This window comes from Lentinula edodes (assembly GCF_021015755.1).
Source record: "Lentinula edodes strain Le(Bin) 0899 ss11 chromosome Unknown C8R40scaffold_93, whole genome shotgun sequence".
Taxonomy (NCBI): Eukaryota; Fungi; Basidiomycota; class Agaricomycetes; order Agaricales; family Omphalotaceae; genus Lentinula; species Lentinula edodes.
The window spans coordinates 17,026-40,113 of NW_025764399.1; the positions used below are offsets into that span (position 1 = coordinate 17,026).

Genomic DNA, 23,088 nt, shown 5'->3' on the forward strand with positions numbered 1-23,088 from the left:
CCTTCACCCTATAGCGCGCCAGGTGTCAAACCTTGCCTAGAAAAGAGGTTGAAGAAGGATGCCAACGTTTCAATGTCAACGGCTTGCTATTGGGGAGGGTTTTTTCTGAAAACAACAGTTGAACCGTAAGTGAAAACCGTACTTATATAAATAGTCATTAATTAACTCGTCAACGTAGATATCCTCACGTCCAAGTCACAAAAGGCCCAAACCCGGCTTTAAATGCCTCCGCATCAGCTCTGTCCTCTTCCTCGTCCAACGTGCACGTCTTCCAATCGACCCGTGATGGAAATCCGAGAAGGTCTGTGAGAACTTGTCTGTTGGGGATGAGAATTTGCAGTATTAGAGACGGGATGAAGATAGCAAATAGTATGATACAAAAGGGGACATAAAGCAATGAAGAGGGGAGAGAGAGAGAGCGGTCGTGTAAATCTGAGCATAAAAATAAGACCAAGAAGCAAAGTAGGAAATCTTACCTCCCAAATTGAATCCCGAAGGGTACACCAGGGTTTATCAAATGCACCATCTTCTTTCCATCCGGTAGTTCTACTTTGAAATAACTTGCTCCTCCCGCACCTAAGCGTAACGCTTCTTCTGCATCTTGTTCAAAGAGAATGCCTTGTGACCGAGCTTGGGATACAAAAGCTTCTTCGACCTCTTCTGTCTTGAGACTTTGGGGTAGTGGCACACATTGTATATGGGCATGTACACCTTTTGCACCTCTTGCACCTAGGCGGGAGATTTCGAAGAAAACGGGATGGCATGCGTGCTTGGCGTAGAAGTTACGGAGGGAGAGTTTATACCTGCGTGAGAGGTGTGGGTCAGGATCAATGGGTGTGTAGCAACAAAAAGTCCGGGAGGGGAGAAATGTATGAAGAAGCACGAAGGCAGGTAGAGAAAGGAATGAAAACGCAAATAAGATTCATCACTCACTTTTCCGTTTCCTCGATGATCGGGGGAGCTAGGTCCGATGGAATGGTATTGAACGTTGGGTAGTGTGTAATGGGAACGATGAGAACATGCCCTCCGCCAGGTACACTTGTCCTTGAGGACGCTCTATTCTCGGGAGCGGCTGATTGCGTCGGGATAATCTGTCCTTTGGGTAGAGTGACATAACATTCTTCGCCGATTGAGGTGATAAGGTGTTTCCTGTCGAGACGGTACATTTTGGGTATTGGGGGATTCAGATAGAGTACGAGAAACATAGACGCACGCCAAATTTGGGTTCGACAAACAGAACCAACACTCCTCCGCTAAATCAACCGAATGTCAGACTCAGGTTCTTGTAAACCTTAGTTGGGCCTGGGATATACATACGTCCAATCTCTCTCGGCGGTCCTCGTTTTCCTCCACCTCCACCTCCTCGCTGAGTGACAACAGGACAATCATCCAAATAATGTCCGCCCTCGTTCCCACACGCTCTGCACACATAACCTTCTTTGGGCTTCCGGCCTCCGGTGTCTCCAACGGCATTTTGAGAGCTTGAGGGACAGTCTCGAACAAGATGTCCAGCAATGTTACAAATCCGACACACATAACCTTCCGGAGGTTTTTGTCGTTCCGGACAATTGTTGATGAAGTGCTGTTAGTATCGAATGTTAGCAAAATAATGGGGGTTCGTAAATTAAACCGTAGATTAAACCTGCCTCAGTGGAATCACACCTCCGACACTTATATCCTGGCGGAGGTTTTCCGTCGATATTCTCTGTCACGGACATGCTCATCTCAGATATTAGACACACACAACCTCAATATGGAGCGAACAAACCTATCCTGGTCCTCTTCACTGGCTGTCGAACGTCACCAAAAATATAATTCTCCCCTTGCGAGGATTGAACTTCTTGGAACGGTCGTTTGCGGGGTAAGGTTTCAGTGAAAGGATTCTTGCTTGCATTTTTGGGTTTCTGAGCAGTGGAGGAAGCGGATCCGGGCTCAATGGAAAATGCATAAAACCACTGAATACAAAAGGTCAACAACAAGAATGAGAAAAACGACAACAAAAGGAACGGATGGAGGGCTCATACGCTCGAAGCATCGTCAAGCTTAGATAGTGCTCACCCTCTGCTTCTTCCCATTGACAGGTACCGGCCCATTGAAAACACCCAAGCTGATAAATCTGGACGCTCGACCATTTCCATTATCATCATCCCACACAAATGGCTCACGTTCCCAGAACACCGGCTGTGTTTCTTTACTACCATCTGGGACGCCCGCAGCGAAATGATATCGCGGTCGAAGGCGCCTGCATAAGTCGTCTAGAGGCGCAGCACCAATTTTAGATGAAGGTAATGAAGAAGGTAGTGGTACAGAGGAGAACCCCGTTACACAGGCCGGCCAGACGTTCGTAACGAGCACATCCACGAACTGAGATGAGGACGAGGATGATTGGATTGATGCCAAGGATTTGTAGTTTTGTTTTTGTTTTGCAGAGGAAGTCGACGTCAAGCTATTACTCAATAGCTTTTCCACAGTTTGCTCGGAGAAGAAGGGTGAAGCGAAGCCTGGGGCGGATTCAGAAGACGAAAAGATGCTCGGCTCGAATGTTCCTCCTAAACAGGCGATACGCAGCCCGGACGCGGTTGTTACGAGGCCTGATTTACCTGTTACGCGATGCATAAGGACGATAGTGACTACGGAAATTGAAGCAAAAACAGACTCATTAAGAACACATCCTTGCACAGCTCCCCTCCTGTCTTCGCAAACTTCTGAATGACCGCGTCAGGGAGAGGGTTTTCACCTTGCATGATATAGCATTCAATTGGAGCTGAAGCAGCGCGACGGCTTTTAGACAGCAGAACCAGATGTGTCGAATATACAAGACACGTACCCGGTAGTTTGCCTTCCAGCAATAAGGATATTTCATCGTCTCCCGCGTTTTCCACATCCTCCTTCTCCTTCAACTTTCCGAAGAAATCCCCAACACAGAGTGCAAAGTCAAACTTGCCATGTTTGTCGTCGATTGTTTTGATTTTGGTGAACAAATTTCGGATGGATCCATTTGCTGAGCCCAGCGAGAGGCTAAAAAGCAGTAAGAAGTTATTGAAGGATTATAAACCATGTATGATAGCTGACACGATAGAATGCATGAATCAAGGATTGAAGTGATACTCACATTTTCACTGGAGCCGCCATAGCTACTTACTGCAGCTGGAGAGATATGGTCGTTTGGTACAATGGTAGATGTGGGTAGATGAACAGAACTCGGAGAACACTTGTCTTCGGTCCGTGAATCCACGTGCACACAAATATTCTTTTTCCGCTCCTCTCCCGCCGTCACACAACGCAGTGAGCTTGCGCTCCGACATTGGTAGCTGTGTAAAGAGCGGGCTGAGGGCTATCTACACAATATGGCTCTTTCGCTCTCCCGAGTGCCTTTTAACCGCTCGCTCCCTCAAGGAACATTAATTTGTGCTCGAACCTATGCAAATTCGCCTCCCGGTCGTGAGTTCAAAGATCGTAATATCGTGGTAAGGAGAAGAAAGCTCAATCCAATTCCCGCAGAGCAGAGTCCTTTCAGGATACAAAATGTCAAGAGTACGGGTACTTCGAAGAATAAGAAGGCATTCAGTAGAAAGAATAGGATTGGTGTGAGTCTTGTTTCTTTGCAGGATACTCTACACCGTGCTCATAAAGAATGATTGCGAAAGGCTTTTCGCTCCATGGCCCCCTCATCATTGACGGTACCCGTACTCCAACCCAGCCCGAACTCGAGTCTTTCTTCAGTGCCTACGTTCAAACCAGTGTGTCTGCTATCATATCTCGACGCGCCGCCTCTGACGGGAAACCAATAGGAAATGATAACCGAGAACATGATCGGCCAAGTTGTCGCCTTCAGTCAAACTCCTAATGACCCCATCAAATATTTCGGTACACCGAAGAACATGTTACTCGAGGTTAGGAGATTCTTCTAAGCCTTCAATATCCTCTTGTCTAAAACACCTACTCACAACATATCCTCCTCATCTTCATCCTCATTTACGTCTGTCAGTTCCGTCTACTTTCCCAAAGGTGTTCAGTCATTCGAAATATCACCGTTTTCACTGCCGAGGAGTTAGATTCAGCTGCTGTAGAACCCAGCCATAAGACTCGATATGTACTCACCGGTCCTTCAGGATGTGGGAAAAGCTTTTTGCTGCTTCAATCCGTGCAATATTGCTTGGCCAAGGGATGGATTGTGATCTATATTCCTCGAGGTGCGTTATTTGAATCCCGTATTATTCTTTCTCTTGTTTATCTGTCTACAGCCAAAGCGACGGTTAACTCAACGACCACACACACGTATGATCTTCGTACTCAAACCTACCTTCAACCAAATTACGCACAGCAGACACTTCGGAGAATACTAGAGGTCAATTCCGCCAATTTAGAAACGTTAACCTTGCGAGAAGGTCTAAATTATGACCGTCGATCCTTCGGCAGTGGTACTACACTTGCACAGTTGGCATCTGCAGGCTCGAAGGATGCAGTAATCTCATCGGTGGTACTGGAAACACTACTCAATGAACTGAGTAGACAAAGCAAGTGAGTGCCTGTTCAACCATTCATCGTTTATCCCACAGGCCAAATATGTTTCTCTCGCGCCAGGATTCCCGTGCTGCTAGCTGTAGACGATTTCCAAGCAATCTACAATCAAAAGACCGCCTATCGTGATCCCCACTTCTCTGCCATCCGACCATATCATCTTGCTATCCCGCGTTTCATTCTCGAATTTGCTTCTGGGAAGCGGTCTTTCCCAAAAGGAGCTGTTCTCGGGGCATTGACTGCTATGGATCCGGCATTCCCTGTGACCAACGAGCTGATGGATGAGCTTGGTCTCCCGGGATTGCATCCCCGAAGTCCGTATAGTAGACGATCGAAAATCCTCCAAGAATACGCTCGGGGTTTGATGAATCTGCCTGTTCCAGAAGAATTTAGTCCGCGTGAGGCTGCATCGGTATTTGAGACGTGGATGCGCGATAACGCGTTGACAGCGCGTAAGTGGTTGGATCTTAAATATTGCACTTTGCTTTATGCTTATAACTTGTTGGATTAGCGGGCAACGACGAATTATTTTTGGCCAAGTACACAGAGTCTGCTGGTAATCCCAAAGCGTTTGTTTGGCAAGGAATTCTTGGTACGTTAGAGGGAGCGGCCCCTGTGGTGAATCAGAATACTCCCTGGCCACAGCTAAGGGAAGGTCGTATTGCTGTTCAATAGAAAAACTCAGTTGGCTTACATATGTTCTTTTGTCGTTAAAAACTGTAACTCAACACGTGATCATTGTGGAACGCGTCCACGAGGCGCGCCACACGCGTCATTACATTTCATCGTTAGACCGTGTCATAGGTCCCAGTTTGAATCAGATCTAAAAATATATGCCTTGGAATTTCGGACTCAGTTCAACACCGACCAGGCCAACACAATGGCCATCTTTCGACTGTTACCAATATCAATCATCGACAGACATCTTTTGAACTTGAACCACGACCACTAAAATTCACAATCCAATAACCTCATATTCACTGCGGAAAATGCCTTTCGGATTCAGCAAAAGTGGAAACAACACCCCTGCCGACGGTGGCAGCCCTTTTTCGTCTCGTCCTGGGACGCCAAAGCTCAAGGATGTCGTGAGTGAATTTGTTCTTCTCGTATCTTGTTTCATCGTTTGTTCGATCTCTCCATGGGCCCTTTGGTGTCAGGGCAACAAAACGTAGTAATGAGGACGGAGGAGAGCTTTTCGCTGTGTGTAATCAGTGGCACGATCCACGACACGCTGTATTTCCTATTCCTATTCCTGTGCTTGATTTGCACGAAACGGTTGATGGATACGATGGATACGACGGATGGCTATGTATAGACGGATCATATTTGACCAGATGCAGTCGATGGCTTGTCGATGGATGGGACGTTTCGAATGAGATACGCGTGGAGGCGCGTGGTCTAATGGAAGAATTCGGAGCTTTGGCAGAGTGCTTCGAGGCGACTTTTAGCTCGTACGCGTGGTTGAGGGCGTTTTTTCGATTTTCAGAAAGAGTCATATTCGATATTCGGAAGTACTAGGAAAGGACAAGAAGAAAGAGTGCTTTTCGCTATTTGCATACCCCCGTTTTTGCCTCGCTTTTGCCCTGCTTTCGCCTCGAGTATTTGGAGCCTCTATATACGCAATCGCCTCAACACAGTACACTCGTTTGAAATTCCACTCAAAACGTCTTTGTTTCGGTTTCTTTCTTCTTTGTTACTTATCGTTCCCTTCATTCCTACCTTCCTTCCACTCCCGGTTTACTTCCCTTTCTACGATGCATCTTCCACGAGGGAAATCATTCACTCAACTCTCGAATATGTTTGACCAGGTCCTAGACGTTATGCGGAACATGAAGCACGAGAAGGATTCTGAGGCTCATCAAGTATGTCGTTACAGTCTCTCTGTCTCTTTCACTACATACTCACTGTAACATAACCATCCTTATAATAGATCTTCCGTCAATCAGCCGGTCACGCTCCCAAAGGCGTTCGTCTCCTCCCAGAGACCGTCAACCCCGAGGAAGAAACCGTACCAGGAATTCAACACCCAGGAAGTACCGGTGTAATTTATTGCAGCGAACGTGCCATCGCCAATGGGTTCTCCTACACCGCTCAACACGAATGGGCCAACCTTGGTCAAGGCGCTCCCGAAGTCGGGCCTATCCCTAACGCACCAGAACGACCCAAGACGATCCAGATGCCGGAAGATAGTTTGGAGTATGCTCCTACGACTGGAGTCAAAGGTATGTGTGTTACTATGTCGACAGCCTTGATTGTCTGATGATCGAGTTCTGTTTATAGCCCTCCGTGAAGCCGTAGCGAACTTATACAATGTCACGTACCGCCAAAACAAAGCATCTCAATACACATATGAAAACGTGTGTATTGTTCCAGGAGGACGAGCCGGTCTCTCTCGGGTCGCAGCTGTTATCGGGGATGTATATACTGTGAGTTATATCAGCTTGTGAACGAATTACCATGACTGATGCCCGTTTTACCCTTTATATGCTCTTCGAAGTCTTACCAAATTCCTGACTACACTGCGTATGATCAAGTTTTGAGCGCATTTAAGAGGCTTGTTCCGGTTCCTACTGCGTGAGTCCACCATTTTCTTCTGCAATCGTCATGTTTCGTTTTTTCTATGAGTTTGATTATAAATTCTTTCGTGCTGCTCTTTTTTTTGTACTGGAGATCTCCCCCTTCTTCATTCATTGTGTATTTGAGTTGAAACGGGAGCTGACTTTCCCTTGACAGCTTGGATCCTAGCGTAAGTTTCAAGCCGTCTGTTAAATAGCCGCAGCAGCAGTCGCTCAATCAACCGTTGCCACCGCGCCTTCTCATTTACTATAGAACAAGTACAAATTGGACATTCAACAAACCAAAGTTCGTCTTCCTTCTGTTTGAATACCCGAACCATTGAAATTCAAACAAAAATTGTATTAACAGAAAGACATCGCAACGCAAGGTCTGGCTGTTATCCTCGCTTCGAATCCCAGGAATCCTACTGGACAGGTACGTTTGGGATAGACCTTATGTCATTGTAAAATTATATCGACTTTGACTTGCTCTCAAAATTCAGGTAATCAAAGGCAACGACCTCAAGGAGCTCGTTGCGCTCGGCAGGGAAGGATCGACTGTTATTTTAGATGAAGTGCGTTTTCACATACTCGTTGTTTTGTTTAGAACTGAAAATGCCACATCTCATATCGACAGTTCTACTCCTGGTACATCTACCCCGAGAACGACAAAGATCTTGGCAAGTCGATTTCTTCGGCAGAGTACGTCGAGGATGTCAATCAGGTAAGTATACAGTTGATTGTTTCGCCACTTCATCTGTTCGTTGGTTTTTACGATCTTTTTACTTGTAGGACGCGGTTATAATTGTAGATGGTTTGACTAAGGTTGGTGTCTTTCGGTAAGAAGAGAACAGCTCACTAACAATTATACCATAATTAGAACTGGCGTCTACCAGGCTGGCGTGTCTGTTGGGTAATCGGACCGAAAAATCTTGTCACTGCCTTGTCCCAGTCTGGTTCGTTCTTGGATGGAGGAGCCAATCATCCGTGAGTAATCATGTATACTTCAATGTAATATCCTCGACTAACCACCTTTCAGTCTCCAACTAGCCGCTATCCCTCTTCTCGACCCTATACACGCGCGGAACGAACGAGTCGCGCTCCAAAAGCACTTCAAGATGAAGCGAGACCATGTTTTGGCGAGACTCAAGGAACTTCACCTAGATGTAGATGTTCCACCGCATGCGACGTTTTATGTCTGGTTGAATTTAGAAAAATTGCCGGCACCCCTAAATAATGGACTGGTGAGTTGAGGGAGCCACTTCCTTCTCGTCGATAAAGGCATGATTGATCATATACATATGCGGTGTTTGAACGCAGACATTCTTTGAAGAGCTCCTCAAAGAGCAAACGATTGTCATTCCCGGGATTTTCTTCGACATCAACCCCTCGCACCGCCGGAATTTGTTCAACTCGCCTTGTCATCATTTCGTCAGGCTTTCGTTCGGCCCGCCGGTCGAGGATTTGGATAAAGGACTTGATGCGATTGCGAGAGTGCTAAAGAAGGCGAAGAAGGAGGGAATGAGAGCCTTTGGACATAGGTATGATTTTTCTCTTGAGTTTATCTGTATCTACCTACCTCTTTCTCTCCAACTTTGCATTCCTCCCCATACTCGATCTTGTGGATATTAACTTTTCCTTTGCCATTTTTCAACAGTTACAAGAAGAGCATCGACGAGCCTATAAACTTGGCATCCAAGACCGTTGACCAGGTTTAATAAAATTTCCCGTTAACGTTTTCCCTCCTTCTATAATTTGTTTTGGCTCCTGAATAAAGAACTATGAAATGGGTACAGTATGGCATACCGCTGTGCCAGTAGTATTATGGGTGGACTGTGGTAATAATAGTACAAAGTACTACTAGGCCAAGTAGGTGTTATATTTGGAAAAATGTGTAGAATGCAGACCAGGTTGAATATGCATGAATGTAAAAGAGCTGAAAATTTCGTGCGCGGCGAAGCTTTTATTGGGTCGGAGTCAAAGCTACAGTTTGACGATCTTTGAGTTCTCTTTTTCTCCATTTCCTTGGCTCCTTTTCCCGAATACCGAGTCCTCTTACCTAGTTACATGCAGTATCACACTTTCTTGTACGCATTTCCAAGTTCCTACTTATGAAAGAATAAGCAAGGACATATGACGACGTTTGTGATTATCCCTGGGGCTAATCATCCATCTCCTTCTGACAGGTGCAGGATGAGAATTCGCTGTGGCAGAGGCGTCGATAGGTTCCTTGACAGAGCCGCGGTACATGCAATTTACCATGTTATTCTTTGGTACGTCTTTACTTCTACCTACCCTTTTTACACTGATACAACTGCGATATTAGCAATGACCACTTACAACTTCGAGCTACTCGTTTCGTCTTCGTGTTACAAAAACTACAAAAGCGTCTCGCCTAGTGTAAATGTGAGTGAAGGCAGCAGAAGGAGAGCGTTGAGAAATAGAGTACTCACCCAATGCAGCGCGAACAAGCGAACATCCAACTGCGACGGTCTGTTTTACACTGACATCGTCTTCTAGTGAAGGGTTGACTTCCTGTGATACACCAAGTCATGAATCAGAACCTCAAAACAACTAGTTTCAATGGAAAGGGGAATAGAAAGGACTTACCATCAAATCCAACCCAACCAACGCCCCAGTCTCCCATATCCTCTCGCAGATATAATGACCCTCTCTAAATGTCAGTCCTCCGCGGACAGGAGTACCCGTTGACGGAGCAACACTTGGATCAAGAGCATCAACATCAAATGAAAGGTGTATTGGCCGAACTTCATCGGGGTTTGTGTTATCAGCGTTCAGATAATCCAACGCCATCTCAACGACTTTGCCGATCCCATACCGATCCACATCGTGCATACTAAATGCCTTGATCCCGTTATCTTTCAGAATCTTCTTCTCGCCCGAATCAACGTCTCGTAGGCCGATATAGACGATAGAAGATGGTTTAAGGACTGGTTTTATCCAAGCGAATGGTGTCTCTAAAGAAGGGGAATTGGATTTGTTGTAATCAGAGAAAGCCTGGTGGTTTCCATCTAGTCCCATGAGGAAGGAGACGGGCATTCCGTGGATGTTACCTGACTCGGTGGTAGCAGCTGTGTTGATATCTGCGTGCGCATCAACCCAAATGACGCCAGCGCTAGGATGGGCACTAGAGGAGAGATAACAAATTTAGCAAACTTCGCTCAACAGTTTCAGGGCCTATTCAAGCTCGAAAGAATAACCCGGGAACAGACGGAGCATTCGTATAACTCACTCCAACGTCCCGGAAATAGTACCCATCGCCAACGAATGATCGCCTCCTAATGTGAGAGGCAGCTCTCCCTTCTTCGCATGTCCTGATACGACTTTAGCTACCTCCTCACATACACGTGAAACCAAACGCGGGTTCTTCAGTATGCCAATGGGTGGATCCCAATGATTCGAGGTTGTTGAGGTATCGTTGTCCGTACCAGCCGCAGGCGACGAAGCAGTAGCGGAAGACGACGACAACGTATATTTAATGTCTTCAAATTGATGGTGCCCATCAAACTTGACGTTCCAGCCTAGCTCTTGAAGTTGATTGACAAGCCCAGCTTCGACGAGGTGTATTGGACCTTCGTCCACGCCAATTTTAGGCTGGCCGCCGCTGAAGGGACATCCTACAATCTGAGAATGCACGATATGGATAACGGCAATATAACGAAAAAGCAGCCACTCACAGAGACGGTCTTGGGAGATTTCAGGAATTGAGCAAGTTCAGATGTCATGATAATGATAATGTATCGTTGAATATACGAATATAGTCAAAGGAAGGAGGACAATATTTCTGAGCAATTCGTTTGGGGAAATGGAGTGAGTTCCGGGTTGAAAGGACGGAGGAAATTTGAGGAGACCGTATTTATAGCATTTCTGGTGAGCTGTACCAGCAAGATCCGAGAAGGTACATAGAGCACAAGCCTCTGCAATTTGCAAAGATGAGTGCCGATTGTGCCGGCGCCAGGCATCCCAAGAACTAAACCTCCAGTTATTTCCAATCCCTTCGTACTTTACGTATGGCATAGAACCATTCACTCAAAAAAGGACCATTGCACGAAATAGACCGCTAAATGGCAGCGGAACTCTTTACCTGGTTTTATACGGAGAGTCCTGTACGTATATCATTGGCTGTAAGCTCGCAAAAACCATAGCATATGAAAATGTACTGGGATGACTCTATCTACTTGTGTATAGTAGCGAGATTTACGATACTGTTTTCTTTAAATCCTCCTTGTGCCTCTGGAAGATTTCAATGAAATCCAAGACTCCGCGATAGGCAAAAGAGTGACAGAGCAGATTTACATCTTCTGCCCTATCACGATTTGTGGTCTTCCAACCCTGTTTCCAGTCCTTTCGTAGTTGGCGTATAGCATCAAACCACTCATCCAATATAGGAGCCATCGTGTGTAACAAATTGCTGTATGGCTGTGGAAAGCCATCCTTGATGTCATCGAGAGCCTCCTGTATATCAATTGCTGTGGTCTCACGAAAAGTATAGCCTTCAGCAATGCTCTGGGACCATCGTATTTCCTTCTTTGCACTCTTCGGAAACTTTGTGTTTCTTAAGGTTGACCAGAGACCAACCCATAAGAAAGACTCTATATCATCAGCTGGAGATTGAATCTTGTTCTTGGATTCATTTAAGAACCACTTGGATATGAACTGAGGCGTCCCCTTGGAAACAGAATCAGTATTATTGAGACAATGAAAAATTCGAGAAAAAACACTCACCGACACGGTACCATCGTGTGCCAATCTTTTGAAATATCCTGCCATACCCTCACCCATATCCCCATCTGTCCAAATCGCTTTACACCCAGCACCTGAGGTGAACTCTTGCGCGTGTTTGTGGATTTTGTAAGCAATATCGGCAATTGATCTATGCTTGTCATTTTCGATGGCGGTAATAAGTTCAGGAAAAGAGTTCAAAGAACCGATGTCTTTGGTCGAAGATGGAAGAATCAAATTGCGAACGGGGAGCGCAGAGAAGTCCCTTCGAAAAGCAGTTGCTGCTGATTTCAATTTGAGTATGTTGCCAATGCTGATATCCCTATGCACGAAACCATGTTGGTATAGGTCTAACCATCCTAAATTCAACTTTCAGTGCTCATCCACACCAAAGTATAGGAAATATCTCAGACCTAGTATTGAGTGAAGCAAACATTCCATGAGTTCAAATGCACTGGTGCAGTTTTCCAAAGTTTCACCCTCATCTCGAGTCAGACTAAAGCACAAGGAATGGAAATCAGGCTTTGGATACACCGGAGGAGGCTTTGCACCATGCAAGTTCCAGAATACATTCTCGAGGTTGTCATTGGCAGAGGACAGGGATATTGAGTTGGAAACAGGGCTTCCAATTTTATAACAGGCCTCAAAAGATATGATATGATCCGGAGAACCAAAATCTCCAGTACATGCACTGAACATCCTGGTCCTTCCGGCAGCCTGAGGCCAGGAGACCTTGAGGACAGCTCCATCCTTAACTTGAGACCAGTCTCGGATGCAACCTGAAGTTATCATCCAATGCGGTAGAGTGAACTTGATGTCCTTGTTATGGGAATAGAGGTGCTTATTGTCTGATTTGAATGACAATGTGAATATACAGAGTTATCATTGAATATCTAACTGACCTGAAGATTCTTTATCCTGTATAGACTTCGATCCGGTGGCAAACAAATTTAAACACACAAGGCAGGAAAACAATCAGTATGTGGTATTATCAATCAAGATGACAGCAGAGTGGAACAACTTACCATTGCTGGATATTTGGTTGGTGTTTGTAGAGGTTAAGAGAAGAAACAAGGTTTGAGTTAATTGCTAATTGTTGTTATCTGTGTGCGTGATCGTGTACGCTGGATGATGTTATCAATATTTCTTGTACGGCTATAACTCGGGTGGAGTTGCTATCATCAAGCTACTATATTTGGAGCTCAGAATTGTGACAACTTGCAGGACGTTATTTCGGCTTGGTCAATGAGAAGTGGGTACTTATCCAGCCATGTAACAGACACTAGTGCACCGTATGTGATGTCAACAATCAGACTACTTGCATGTTTAATAATACCAAACGGTCGGTACGTATGATCTGCGCCCTCAATGTCCACCCCTCTATCCCAGTCATCATTTCAAAGTGACATCTTACCCATATCATCCTTGGGCTACCGGAAAGAATCTACTAGCAAAATGACAAACAGGCGCGGTTGGACCTCTGTTGGAATTGTGAATGCACCTAGTGGCTGTACTCAAACCTCATCTATCTGTTGGGGAATACTCCGTACGTCAGATACACAGCTTTGACCTTTAACCACTATCCCTCTTTCGTATACGCTGATCTTCGTTCGTGATTACCATATACTGTACAGCTGTAGTAAGATCACGCAGACAGATGTACACGAGCCCCCTCAGTTGCTTTTATATCAACTGAGGTGAGCTCGCTAATAACTAGATACCCGTATTTACTAACGGTACCCGCTAGCTTAACACTACGTTAACAGGTACCTAGACAATACAGTTGCTTTTATATCAACTGAGCTTAACACTACGTTAACAGATTATGAGACTCGAACTCTAACCGAGCATAGAAAAATAAAGGTACTCAACCCAAAGAGTTAGAAATGTCGTTCGGAAACAGCCCGAATATACCGAGACTCCCGGACGAGAAACAGCTCGTCGGTGAAGACAATTGGAGACCGTTTAAACGGGAAGTTCTTTTCGCGGTGCAGTCGAAGGGACTAACCGGATACCTCGATGGAACAATCGCACGCCCAAACAAATACCCCGGACCAATATACCCACCTGCTCAACTCACGACTCCACTATTCAGTCCAACCCCGTACCCAGAAGAATGGGAGGCCCGCGATAGGCTAGTAGCTGGAGCTATTGTATCGAATATTACGGACCCTGTCGGGCTTGGAATAGACGAAACTAAAAGAGCATCAGAAATCTGGCAGGAACTGATCAGACGGTTCGAAAAGAGGGACGAACAGCGCATACATTTAGCCGATACGAATCTCCGCCAAGAAAAGTACGACCCGGAGACCACGATGGAGGACCATGAAAAGAAGATGCGTAACCTCCTGAAAAAGGTGCACGACTTGGGAGGGACAGCGACAGATGCACAATTCCGCAGAATCGTGATCTCGTCAATGCCGTCAGGGTGGAAGCAAGATGTTCGGAGCGTCCCGGGGGTATCGAGCACAGAAGCGTTCACGTACCTCCATACTTTGTGGTATGAGAAAGAGGAGGAACGAAAAGAGGAGGAGCGGGACACGAAGAGGGTAAAAGCCCTGATGGCAGCACACAATCAGCCCAACAACCCTGCACCACAAAACCAAACACGTACCGGAAGTAAGCCAGTAATCACCTGCCACAACTGTGGAAAACCAGGGCACATAGCTAAGAAATGCTGGGCAAAAGGGGGAGGAATGGAAGGTCAGGGTCCTAAGCAAGGATTCACGAGCAAAAAGGCGGGAACGAACGCGAATTCGGCTAACCCAGACGACACCGAAGAGGTATCCACACCTATGGCAACCTATGTGATGGCAGCCCGAGCGAGCGGCCAATCAAGTACGTTTGAATCCGTCCAGCCACCCGAATCACCCACTGACCCGACAACCAGGCAGGTTGATCCCATTCTAAGGGAGGGGCATCAGTGGGAGAAAAGGGATAGGGACGTAGATAATAACGTACTTGACTACAAAACTGTACCCAGGCCGGAGTGCATGGCCTGCCACGGCAACACACCCCTGTATGCAAACCCAATACCGAGAATAAAAACGTTTCTTGACTCGGGAGCATCCGAACACTGTTGGGTCCAACGGTCTGATTTCATCGAGTATACCGAGGTACATGGACAAGCAGGGAGTAGTGCAATATCAGGCGACACAGGGAGGTTTGAGATCCTGGGTACCGGAACGGTCCAATTCGTCACACGAATACAGGATGAAGAGAGAATAATACAGCTACGAGGGGTAAAGCATACGCCGTCGTTCGGGCACAACCTGATATCTATACCGACGCTTGACAGCCGAGGTATGCGAGGAGAATGGGGAGTGGGAATAATGACGGTGAGGAACTCGAGCGGCGAGACTATAATGCAAGGTTTTGGACGCGATAAAATGTATGAAATTGAGGTACTGGAGTCGGGAAGGACGATAGTCAACTACTCAAGGACGAGGGACAGGCCAGTAGATATAATCACCTGGCATAGACGATTCGGACACATTGCAATCAAACGGATACTTCGAATGGCGAACCGCAAGCTAGTCGACGGATTGAGCATCACAAACAAAAGGATTCACGGAATGTGCGAAGACTGCTTATACGGCAAAGCAATAAGACGACCATTCGACGAAGTATTAACGCATGAGTCCGAGGTCCTAGAGAGGGTGCACATGGACTTGTTTGGGCCATCGAGAACGCAAAGCCGAGGTGGAGCGACGTACCTCATGCTCTGCACCGACGGGAAGTCATCGTTCAGGGTACCATATTACCTCAACAACAAGCGGAAGGAGACGGGACTGAAGGCGCTACACGAGTACCGCGTAATGGCGGAAAAACAAACGGGGAAGCAACTGAGGATCATCCGAATTGACGGAGGAGGCGAACTCAACAACGGTCTGGTGGATGCCTACTGTAAAGAACACGGGATTATCATTGAGAAAGTACCGCACGACTCTTCTGCAGCGAATGGGGTTGCTGAGCGAGCATTCAGAACAGTAATGGACGGTACTCGTACCTTACTAGAGGAAGCAGGCCTGCCATATTCATTCTGGGGCGAAGCGTCGAACACCTTCATATACACCAATAACTTCGTCCCATCCTCACGATTCCCAGACACGGTTCCGGTTGAGGCCTGGACGCAGAAGCGACACGACGTAGCACATCTAAGACCGTTCGGGTGTGACTGCTGGGCTACACTACCAAGGAGACGAACAGATGGAAAGCTGGGAAGACAGGCTGTAAAAGGAAAGCTACTGGGGTACATGGGGAGGAGAGGTTACCGGCTGTGGATACCGGAAACAAAGAAAGTCGAGGAATCGCATGATGTTACCTTCGAAGAAGGTATACCACACCGAACGCGACCGAGGGGGGATAACGAACATGAGGGCGATGAAGAAACGAGCGAAATTCCCCCAACTCCACAAGATACACGACCTGACAGCCCTGCAATAAACCCCGGAAATGACGAGAACGGCCATCAACAACCCATTGAACCGACTCAATTGCCAGCGGAAACCCATCCGGGAATAGATCGACAGCCACTAGCACCAGTCCAACTGCCAGAACCACCACGCCGAAGTGGAAGGGAACACGTACCATCGCGCAGATACCTAGAGAGCGAAGAGTATAAAGATCGAGAGAGAGCAGCGTCGGAAAGGAGGGAAAGTTGGACGGACGAGACACCAGTAGCAATGATAGCCCAACATCCATTTGCCTTTGCAGCAACGTCGGGGGAATTATGGGTACCACAGTCATACAAGCAGGCAATGCGACGACCCGACCTCTGGACAGCCCCAATGGAAGCCGAAGTCAGGACCCTGAAACAGAAGGAATGCTGGGAACTTGTCCCACTGCCACCGAATGCAAATCTTATGGGAGGCCGTTGGACATATGCTATTAAGTTCGACGCGACGGGGAACTTGCTGAAAAGGAAGGCCCGATATGTAGCACAGGGATATACCCAGATCCAGGGGCTCGACTACGACAAAACATACGGCGGGGTAGCAAGGATGGAATCCGTACGATTGGTACTGGCGATTACTGCGACACTCAAACTCTCACTATTCCAAGTGGATTTCACGGCAGCTTTCCTAAACAGCCCTATCACCCACGACGTATACATGAAGCAGCCCGAAGGATTCACCGAACCCGGGTCGGAACATCTCGTATGTAAGTTGAAGAAGTCAATCTACGGGACTATGCAGGGCAGCCATGACTGGCAGGCCACGCTGTCAGCTGGATACAAAGCCGACGGATATACAACATCCAGAGCAGACCCATGTATCAGGTACAAACGAATGCAAGATGAGTACACGATCACAAGCACATACGGGGACGACGTGTGTGGTGGATCCTCCACTAGGGCCGGTAGAGATAAAGCGATCGCGAACTTAGGGAAGAGGTGGGAGGCAAACGAGGTAACCACTGGAGTCTTGCTGGGGATGACGATACGACAGGACCCAGGAACTAAGGCGATAACCATCTCTCAGAAAACCTACTTCCAGCGCATGCTCAACCACTTTGGTCTCGATTGCGTCCGCCGTCGAAATACACCGCTACCGCCGAATGTGAAACTCAAGGAATCACCGACACCATTACCTGCCGAAGAGTATAGGTATATGGCTGACAAACAGTACAGAGCGGTCGTAGGTTCGATACTGTGGGGACAGGTATGTACACGTCCCGATCTTGCCTTCGCTGCTAGCCTCCTAGCACGTTACCAACTGAACCCGGGTCGAGCACACTGGGAATGTGTCGAATGGGTGGCGGGGTACATACTCAACACCCTGGACTATGCGATTGTGTACAAGGCGGGGGTAGAACCCGGCTTGAAACCCTATGCCTATGTCGACTCGGATCACGCAGGCTGCCAGGACACTTACAGGTCAACATCAGGATATGTATTCTTCATGGCGGGGGCACCTGTATCCTGGAGCTCTAAACGACAGGCTACGGTGGCGCTATCGACGACTGAATCCGAATACATTGGACTCTCCAGAGCGACCCAGCAGGCCGTATGGATATCCTCCTTCCTCTCAGAGGTGGACCTAGCCCAGGAAGGTCCCATCGACATGCTGGGTGATAACTTCGGGTCGGTGTGTCTCACAGAAAACTCAAAACGACACGCTCTGGTGAAGCATATCGAGATGCGACACCACTACGTCCGGGAGAAGGTGCAAAGCGGTGAGGTTAACATCAAGAGGATTAGGTCGGGAGAGAACGTTGCGGATATATTCACCAAGGCACTCAATGGCACCACCCACTCTAAGTTCGTATCTATGCTCGGGATAGATCGTACGGAGTAGGGGGGGTGTTGGGGAATACTCCGTACGTCAGATACACAGCTTTGACCTTTAACCACTATCCCTCTTTCGTATACGCTGATCTTCGTTCGTGATTACCATATACTGTACAGCTGTAGTAAGATCACGCAGACAGATGTACACGAGCCCCCTCAGTTGCTTTTATATCAACTGAGGTGAGCTCGCTAATAACTAGATACCCGTATTTACTAACGGTACCCGCTAGCTTAACACTACGTTAACAGGTACCTAGACAATACAGTTGCTTTTATATCAACTGAGCTTAACACTACGTTAACACTATCTCATCGCCTTGTGTAAGACCTGGGTCAAAATAGGTCTTAGGGTAGGTTTTGGTATGTGGAGGTTTATGTTGTAGCGTGCTAGGAGCAGGCTGGAGCTCGAAGGGAGCTACGAGAACCGCGACCGAGGACGGGAATGACCTAGTAGTAGTTGGAACGACGAGATGGTGACCCTTGAGGGGTTCCTAGGAGGTCCAGGGAGGTCCCTAATGCGTAGGGAGGTTCAGGACGAGTGCGGGACCGTAAGATATTGCGTAGTAGGAGTTGTACTCGCTAGAACGTCAATATAGAGTCGAGTAGGTGGTTTATGCAACGGGGTCTCAAGGGTGTAAGCTCCCGAGAAGGGATATGCCAGGGAGGGTAGGTCCCTGGGGACTAGGTTTGAGGATGGTCGTCCTCGAGTGTGGGAGGTGGTAACGGAGAAGCAATACGTAGTTCGACGTGAGGGGTAGCTTCGACGTTACCTAGATCGAGGTCCCGAAGCTTACGAAGTAGCTAGGGAGCTCTGGGAGGTTTGGGGAAGGGTAACTCACCAAGCGGGTAGGCGTTGGGGAGCTTTAGTAATGTTCGAGGGAGCTCGGAGACTCACTCGGAAGGCTTAGACTTCGAAGTGAAAGCGTATATTCGATCGTATGGACGATCAGAGAGACAATAGACAGAAGTAGAGAGAAACAGAGGTAGAGAAACAGAGAGTAAAGAGAAATCCGTATGGTTAGCAGGTACAAAGGGACAGGGACTGGACCTATGCAAAAGGGTGTGTGTTCAAAATATACCAAGCTGGGCTTCTGAACGCTCCTGGACTGATTAAATACGTATGGGGAAGTTAACAAGGAGACATGGTATGAAGCGAGCACTTAATGGGGATTCTAAGTACATGAGGATGGAATGATGGACGCATGTACGGGGTTCCAGGACCCTGTCGTGGAATGATTCGGTTGAATGGAGGGGAGCTAAGGGTTGCGGAGGTGGTTCTAGCGGTAAGGAGGTCTGTGGGACGTTTGAAGTGTTCTCAGGGATTCATGGAAGGGGTCTGAGGAGATCGGGAGCTATGCTAGAGAGCTTATGGGCTAAGGAACTTGGGGTGAGGCATGACAGCAAAGCGGTTCCACTAACTCCTTGTTAGGCTGATCAGTGATTATTAGGCTCTTTTCAAGCTCTTTACGTCGCACGATCATCACAACGTCCCTTCTCATATTAAGACAGAGGTATGACATGGGTTAAAGTCACGAAACTCACAGTAACGAAACAATCTTAAACTCAAGGCAGGTATTCATGAACTGCTTCCTGCAGGATCCTTTTTTGTTTTGCCAAACTTCACAAACCTTCACAAACTGCTTTATTTGCGATGTCGTCAATTCGAGTGTTCTGGGTGGCATCGGTATAGAGGGGGCAGGGAACTTGTTGATGGTGAACGTTGAACTTTCCGAAAGCTCTTGGTCAAACCCCATTTAGTCAGGAATCATCTCCGAATTGGAACAAGCATTGCATGACAACCTGGTTCGCGCCCGAGTCAGTAAACATGATTTGTACTGGATGCGAAAAGAGTACGTACGGATACGAGAAAATTTTTCTGCGAATACACAGACTGATGGTCAGGTTTTCATTATAGAAGCCATACCCCTCACACTTTCTTCTAAGATGCTCAATTGTCTAGTCCAAATATTCTACATGCAAGTAGTTTGTACCGCTCCTGAGTACAATGATCAGAAAATACGCCGTTTAGTCTTTTGCTATTTTGAAGGGTGCAAGGGTTTGCATAATTGGTGGTAAGTGGTACTTTTGTCCTTCACCCAACGCAGACCAATTTCACACCCAGGGCGCCCCCCTGATCTCGATGACATACTAGTAGGAACACCTGTACCGGTCAGTGTAGCACTAAGTATATGTGTCTTTTCAGTTCCTCAATTCATTCAGACTATATGAGCAGCCAGATGCAATAGCCTGAAGAGGACAATTGCATCTATTTTCACCCTACCGCACTTACTATGTCAAGGAGCCTGCAGATCACACAGTAAATACATCCCCGGAGTCCCTTGAACACCTTGTAACGTGAATGCTGAAGGAAACCACTCCTAGCAAACGTGAGGTAAGGTTTATGTATATTTTGATAGTGCTGAATCTCGAACTGATGCTTCTTGGCAAGAGGAATAAGGTGAGCATTGAATATATCCGTTAATTGAAGTGATCTCTTACCTGATTTCATTTTTTAATAACTTGTCTGCGCATAGGTCGCTGTTTGAGTATATGTAATGACCAATGGGTCACATAGCTATCACTCTACTAGATTGTACTCCGCGTTGTAAAAACACGGTCTGACCAGCTCCAAATATTGCTAGCAGTCAAGACATGTGTGCTGGTAAAAGTAGCTGTACCGGTGTTGGATTAAGTATCGTGTTTTGGAAGAGGATAGGGGTTTTCTAAAGAAGGTAAGTGATCATTCACCCTATCCACCCTCATCGGATCCAGGTGCAAACTGTTTAAACAGAAAAGAGTATGCAAAACGCCGAGTATATCTGTTACAATTGTCAAAAACATTGAAAACTGAGTCGGACTACCTTTGAACATCTCTAACAAATTAGTAGCAACCAGTCCAAGGTGAGTCATCTTTTTGAATGAATGAAATGACGAAGAGAGTAATAAAATCAGCTTCTACCTATAGTTTTCCCTGCTCTTGATGACCAGTATCCGTTATACTTGGCTCTGTAGGTCCCGATGGCTTTCTCTGGGCATTCTGCTTGAATGAAATCATAAGCCTGTAGACGGACACCACATAGCCTCACACAGCCGGCGATCGCGAGTGGCTGTGGACTCCGACTCAGAGCCCGGAGGCAAATATAGCTATGTATAAGGTGAAAATAAGGTGGAATCGATTTGGACATCCGACGCTCAACACCACTGGTCAACCGGTCAGCGTTAGCACTGTGCAAGTGTCTTTGTTCTTCCTTTTTCCGATTGTATTGTTCATTAATCTTTATTTTCCAAACTAGTCTTTCAACCCAAGAAAATCGACAACCTATGCATGAGCAATAAATCTGCAGGCCAAATTTATTGCCATTGTAACCTCCAAACTAACTATCTGTAAGCACCTCTTTCGTCCTTTTTCTCATCGTCAATTTTCTTTTTTTTGCAATCGTAAACTGATGAGATGATATTCTCAAAAACTCAGATTCGACACGATGTTCCTTCGACGATCCTCAGCCTTTTGCCAAATATTCTATCTGTACATCGTTTTCGCTGCTCTCCTCGGTGTGTCTCTGGTAACCAGTAGTCCCTTGGTCGCTGTGCCTCATTTGCTTGAACGGAGTGGGGGAGATCAACCCAAAATTACACGTCCACGTCAGGAGATGAAGCAACACTTCTTGTCAGCTGCAGCCCTGATACGTAGTTTTACAGAAACCTCCAAAAATGGTGATCTGGTCATCAGGCTTGGATGCAGAGAACCAGGTCAAGAGGAAAAATACATGGTCGCAAACGTTAGAATCATGAGTCTCCTTAAAAAAGACCTAAAATTCACCATTTTCTTTGGCACCATCGTTGGCTTCAGCGCTTCCAACGTGACCGTTCCCGGCGACTCGCACTCTAAAAAGGTCATTGTTGAACAGTCAGACATTCCGCGCTCTGATGTCTCCGAAACTGCGCAAAGTCACCACACTCCGAGAATCGACCAGGGTCGCTTGATCAAATTGGGTCCGGGCCGGGATTCAAGCCTTGTAGCTCACTTCGACCGCAACAATGCCGCGAAGAAACAATTGGTCAATACGTTTGGTGACGCTGACAAGTTGCTCTCGCACACCCAGGCCATGTTCCTCGAAGAGTACGGGTTCTCATGGGCTCATATTTTGGTTATCAATGATGACCTGGACTATATCACTGTTGCCCTGATTTGCATGCAAATGATGAAGGGCCCAGAGGGACAAGTATTGGCTCAGGGTGTTTTGGGGGAATGGCTCAAAATATACCTGGCCATGAAAGCTCTGAGGGGATCAGATAGCAGTCAATATGTTATGGCTGTAGAATGGTTGCTTGAAGGTAAATATCATCATGTAGCAGAGTCTGAACAGACTCCAACACAGTAGCGTTCGAGGTAGGACGTATTTCATAGCTAGTCTACAGTAGTCTACGGATCGCGTACAATGGTCAAATAGGTGAATAATATTGGATTTTTTTCCATTTACTTGCTTTCTATCCATCTCCGATTAGCGTAAGGCGGCCTAAGAGGAGGTTCAAAAGAAAACTCAAAAGACCAAGAAAGAAAGAAAATCCCCGAGAACCAAAACATCACCCGCTAATCAAGAGGCCCTATCCGTATTGTCCTTCTCATTTATATTTACATCTCCATTTCAACCCGTCTGAGAAATATGAGAGGGGACAAAGGCACCGAAAGAAAACGAACGTCCGTCCTCACTTACCGTGTATGTTACTTACATATATTCCTTTGCATGTTCGGTCTCTCCAGCAACTTGGGGTGATGTCCTCCTTCTCCTTCTCCCTCTTCTTCCCAGTCAGAATCCACGTGTTCCACTGTTCGTTAATTCCACTCCTCTCTCACCATCCTAAGTCCCATTCCGAAGATCCAGAGACCACTTCGCATTCGCACTGTTTCCTTCCCCAGCCATTGTCCAAGTGCTCGTTCTCGTCGCCTTTAGTAATAACACTAATATTAATGGAGCT

At 46.8% G+C, this 23,088-nt stretch overlaps 6 protein-coding genes across 6 annotated transcripts; 3 read left to right on the forward strand and 3 right to left on the reverse strand.

The window, feature by feature from the left end:
• Positions 1–184: 184 nt before the first annotated feature.
• C8R40DRAFT_1164234 (CwfJ C-terminus 1-domain-containing protein-like protein) lies at positions 185–3,132 on the reverse strand (the record flags this gene model as incomplete). The annotated part of the gene is made up of 11 exons (XM_046230463.1): positions 185–317; positions 477–803; positions 934–1,149; positions 1,214–1,253; positions 1,318–1,582; positions 1,647–1,705; positions 1,769–1,955; positions 2,059–2,600; positions 2,657–2,764; positions 2,828–3,018; positions 3,113–3,132. 11 exons carry the CDS (start codon positions 3,130–3,132, stop codon positions 185–187), a joined length of 2,088 nt encoding a protein of 695 aa, XP_046078831.1.
• Positions 3,133–3,809: 677 nt separating this feature from the next.
• C8R40DRAFT_1063835 (mitochondrial ribosomal death-associated protein 3-domain-containing protein) lies at positions 3,810–5,196 on the forward strand (the record flags this gene model as incomplete). Its single annotated transcript, XM_046225547.1, has 5 exons — positions 3,810–3,893; positions 3,989–4,193; positions 4,245–4,521; positions 4,585–4,973; positions 5,033–5,196. The coding sequence occupies 5 exons, from the start codon at positions 3,810–3,812 to the stop codon at positions 5,194–5,196; spliced, it is 1,119 nt and encodes a 372-aa protein (XP_046078832.1).
• A 1,121-nt stretch (positions 5,197–6,317) lies between these two features.
• On the forward strand, positions 6,318–8,794 carry C8R40DRAFT_1164236 (pyridoxal phosphate-dependent transferase; the record flags this gene model as incomplete). Its single annotated transcript, XM_046230464.1, has 14 exons — positions 6,318–6,383; positions 6,452–6,743; positions 6,802–6,947; positions 7,019–7,095; positions 7,255–7,267; positions 7,351–7,383; positions 7,447–7,512; positions 7,580–7,651; positions 7,714–7,800; positions 7,869–7,901; positions 7,957–8,063; positions 8,116–8,320; positions 8,397–8,617; positions 8,734–8,794. The coding sequence occupies 14 exons, from the start codon at positions 6,318–6,320 to the stop codon at positions 8,792–8,794; spliced, it is 1,479 nt and encodes a 492-aa protein (XP_046078833.1).
• A 660-nt stretch (positions 8,795–9,454) lies between these two features.
• On the reverse strand, positions 9,455–10,822 carry C8R40DRAFT_1075374 (putative arginase; the record flags this gene model as incomplete). Its single annotated transcript, XM_046226852.1, has 5 exons — positions 9,455–9,471; positions 9,530–9,611; positions 9,687–10,224; positions 10,330–10,721; positions 10,775–10,822. 5 exons carry the CDS (start codon positions 10,820–10,822, stop codon positions 9,455–9,457), a joined length of 1,077 nt encoding a protein of 358 aa, XP_046078834.1.
• Positions 10,823–11,294: 472 nt separating this feature from the next.
• Positions 11,295–12,518, reverse strand: C8R40DRAFT_1178704 (uncharacterized protein; the record flags this gene model as incomplete). Its single annotated transcript, XM_046232909.1, has 3 exons — positions 11,295–11,765; positions 11,823–12,178; positions 12,233–12,518. 3 exons carry the CDS (start codon positions 12,516–12,518, stop codon positions 11,295–11,297), a joined length of 1,113 nt encoding a protein of 370 aa, XP_046078835.1.
• A 9,075-nt stretch (positions 12,519–21,593) lies between these two features.
• Positions 21,594–22,493, forward strand: C8R40DRAFT_1075376 (uncharacterized protein; the record flags this gene model as incomplete). Its single annotated transcript, XM_046226853.1, has 1 exon — positions 21,594–22,493. The coding sequence occupies one exon, from the start codon at positions 21,594–21,596 to the stop codon at positions 22,491–22,493; it is 900 nt and encodes a 299-aa protein (XP_046078836.1).
• Positions 22,494–23,088: the final 595 nt, after the last annotated feature.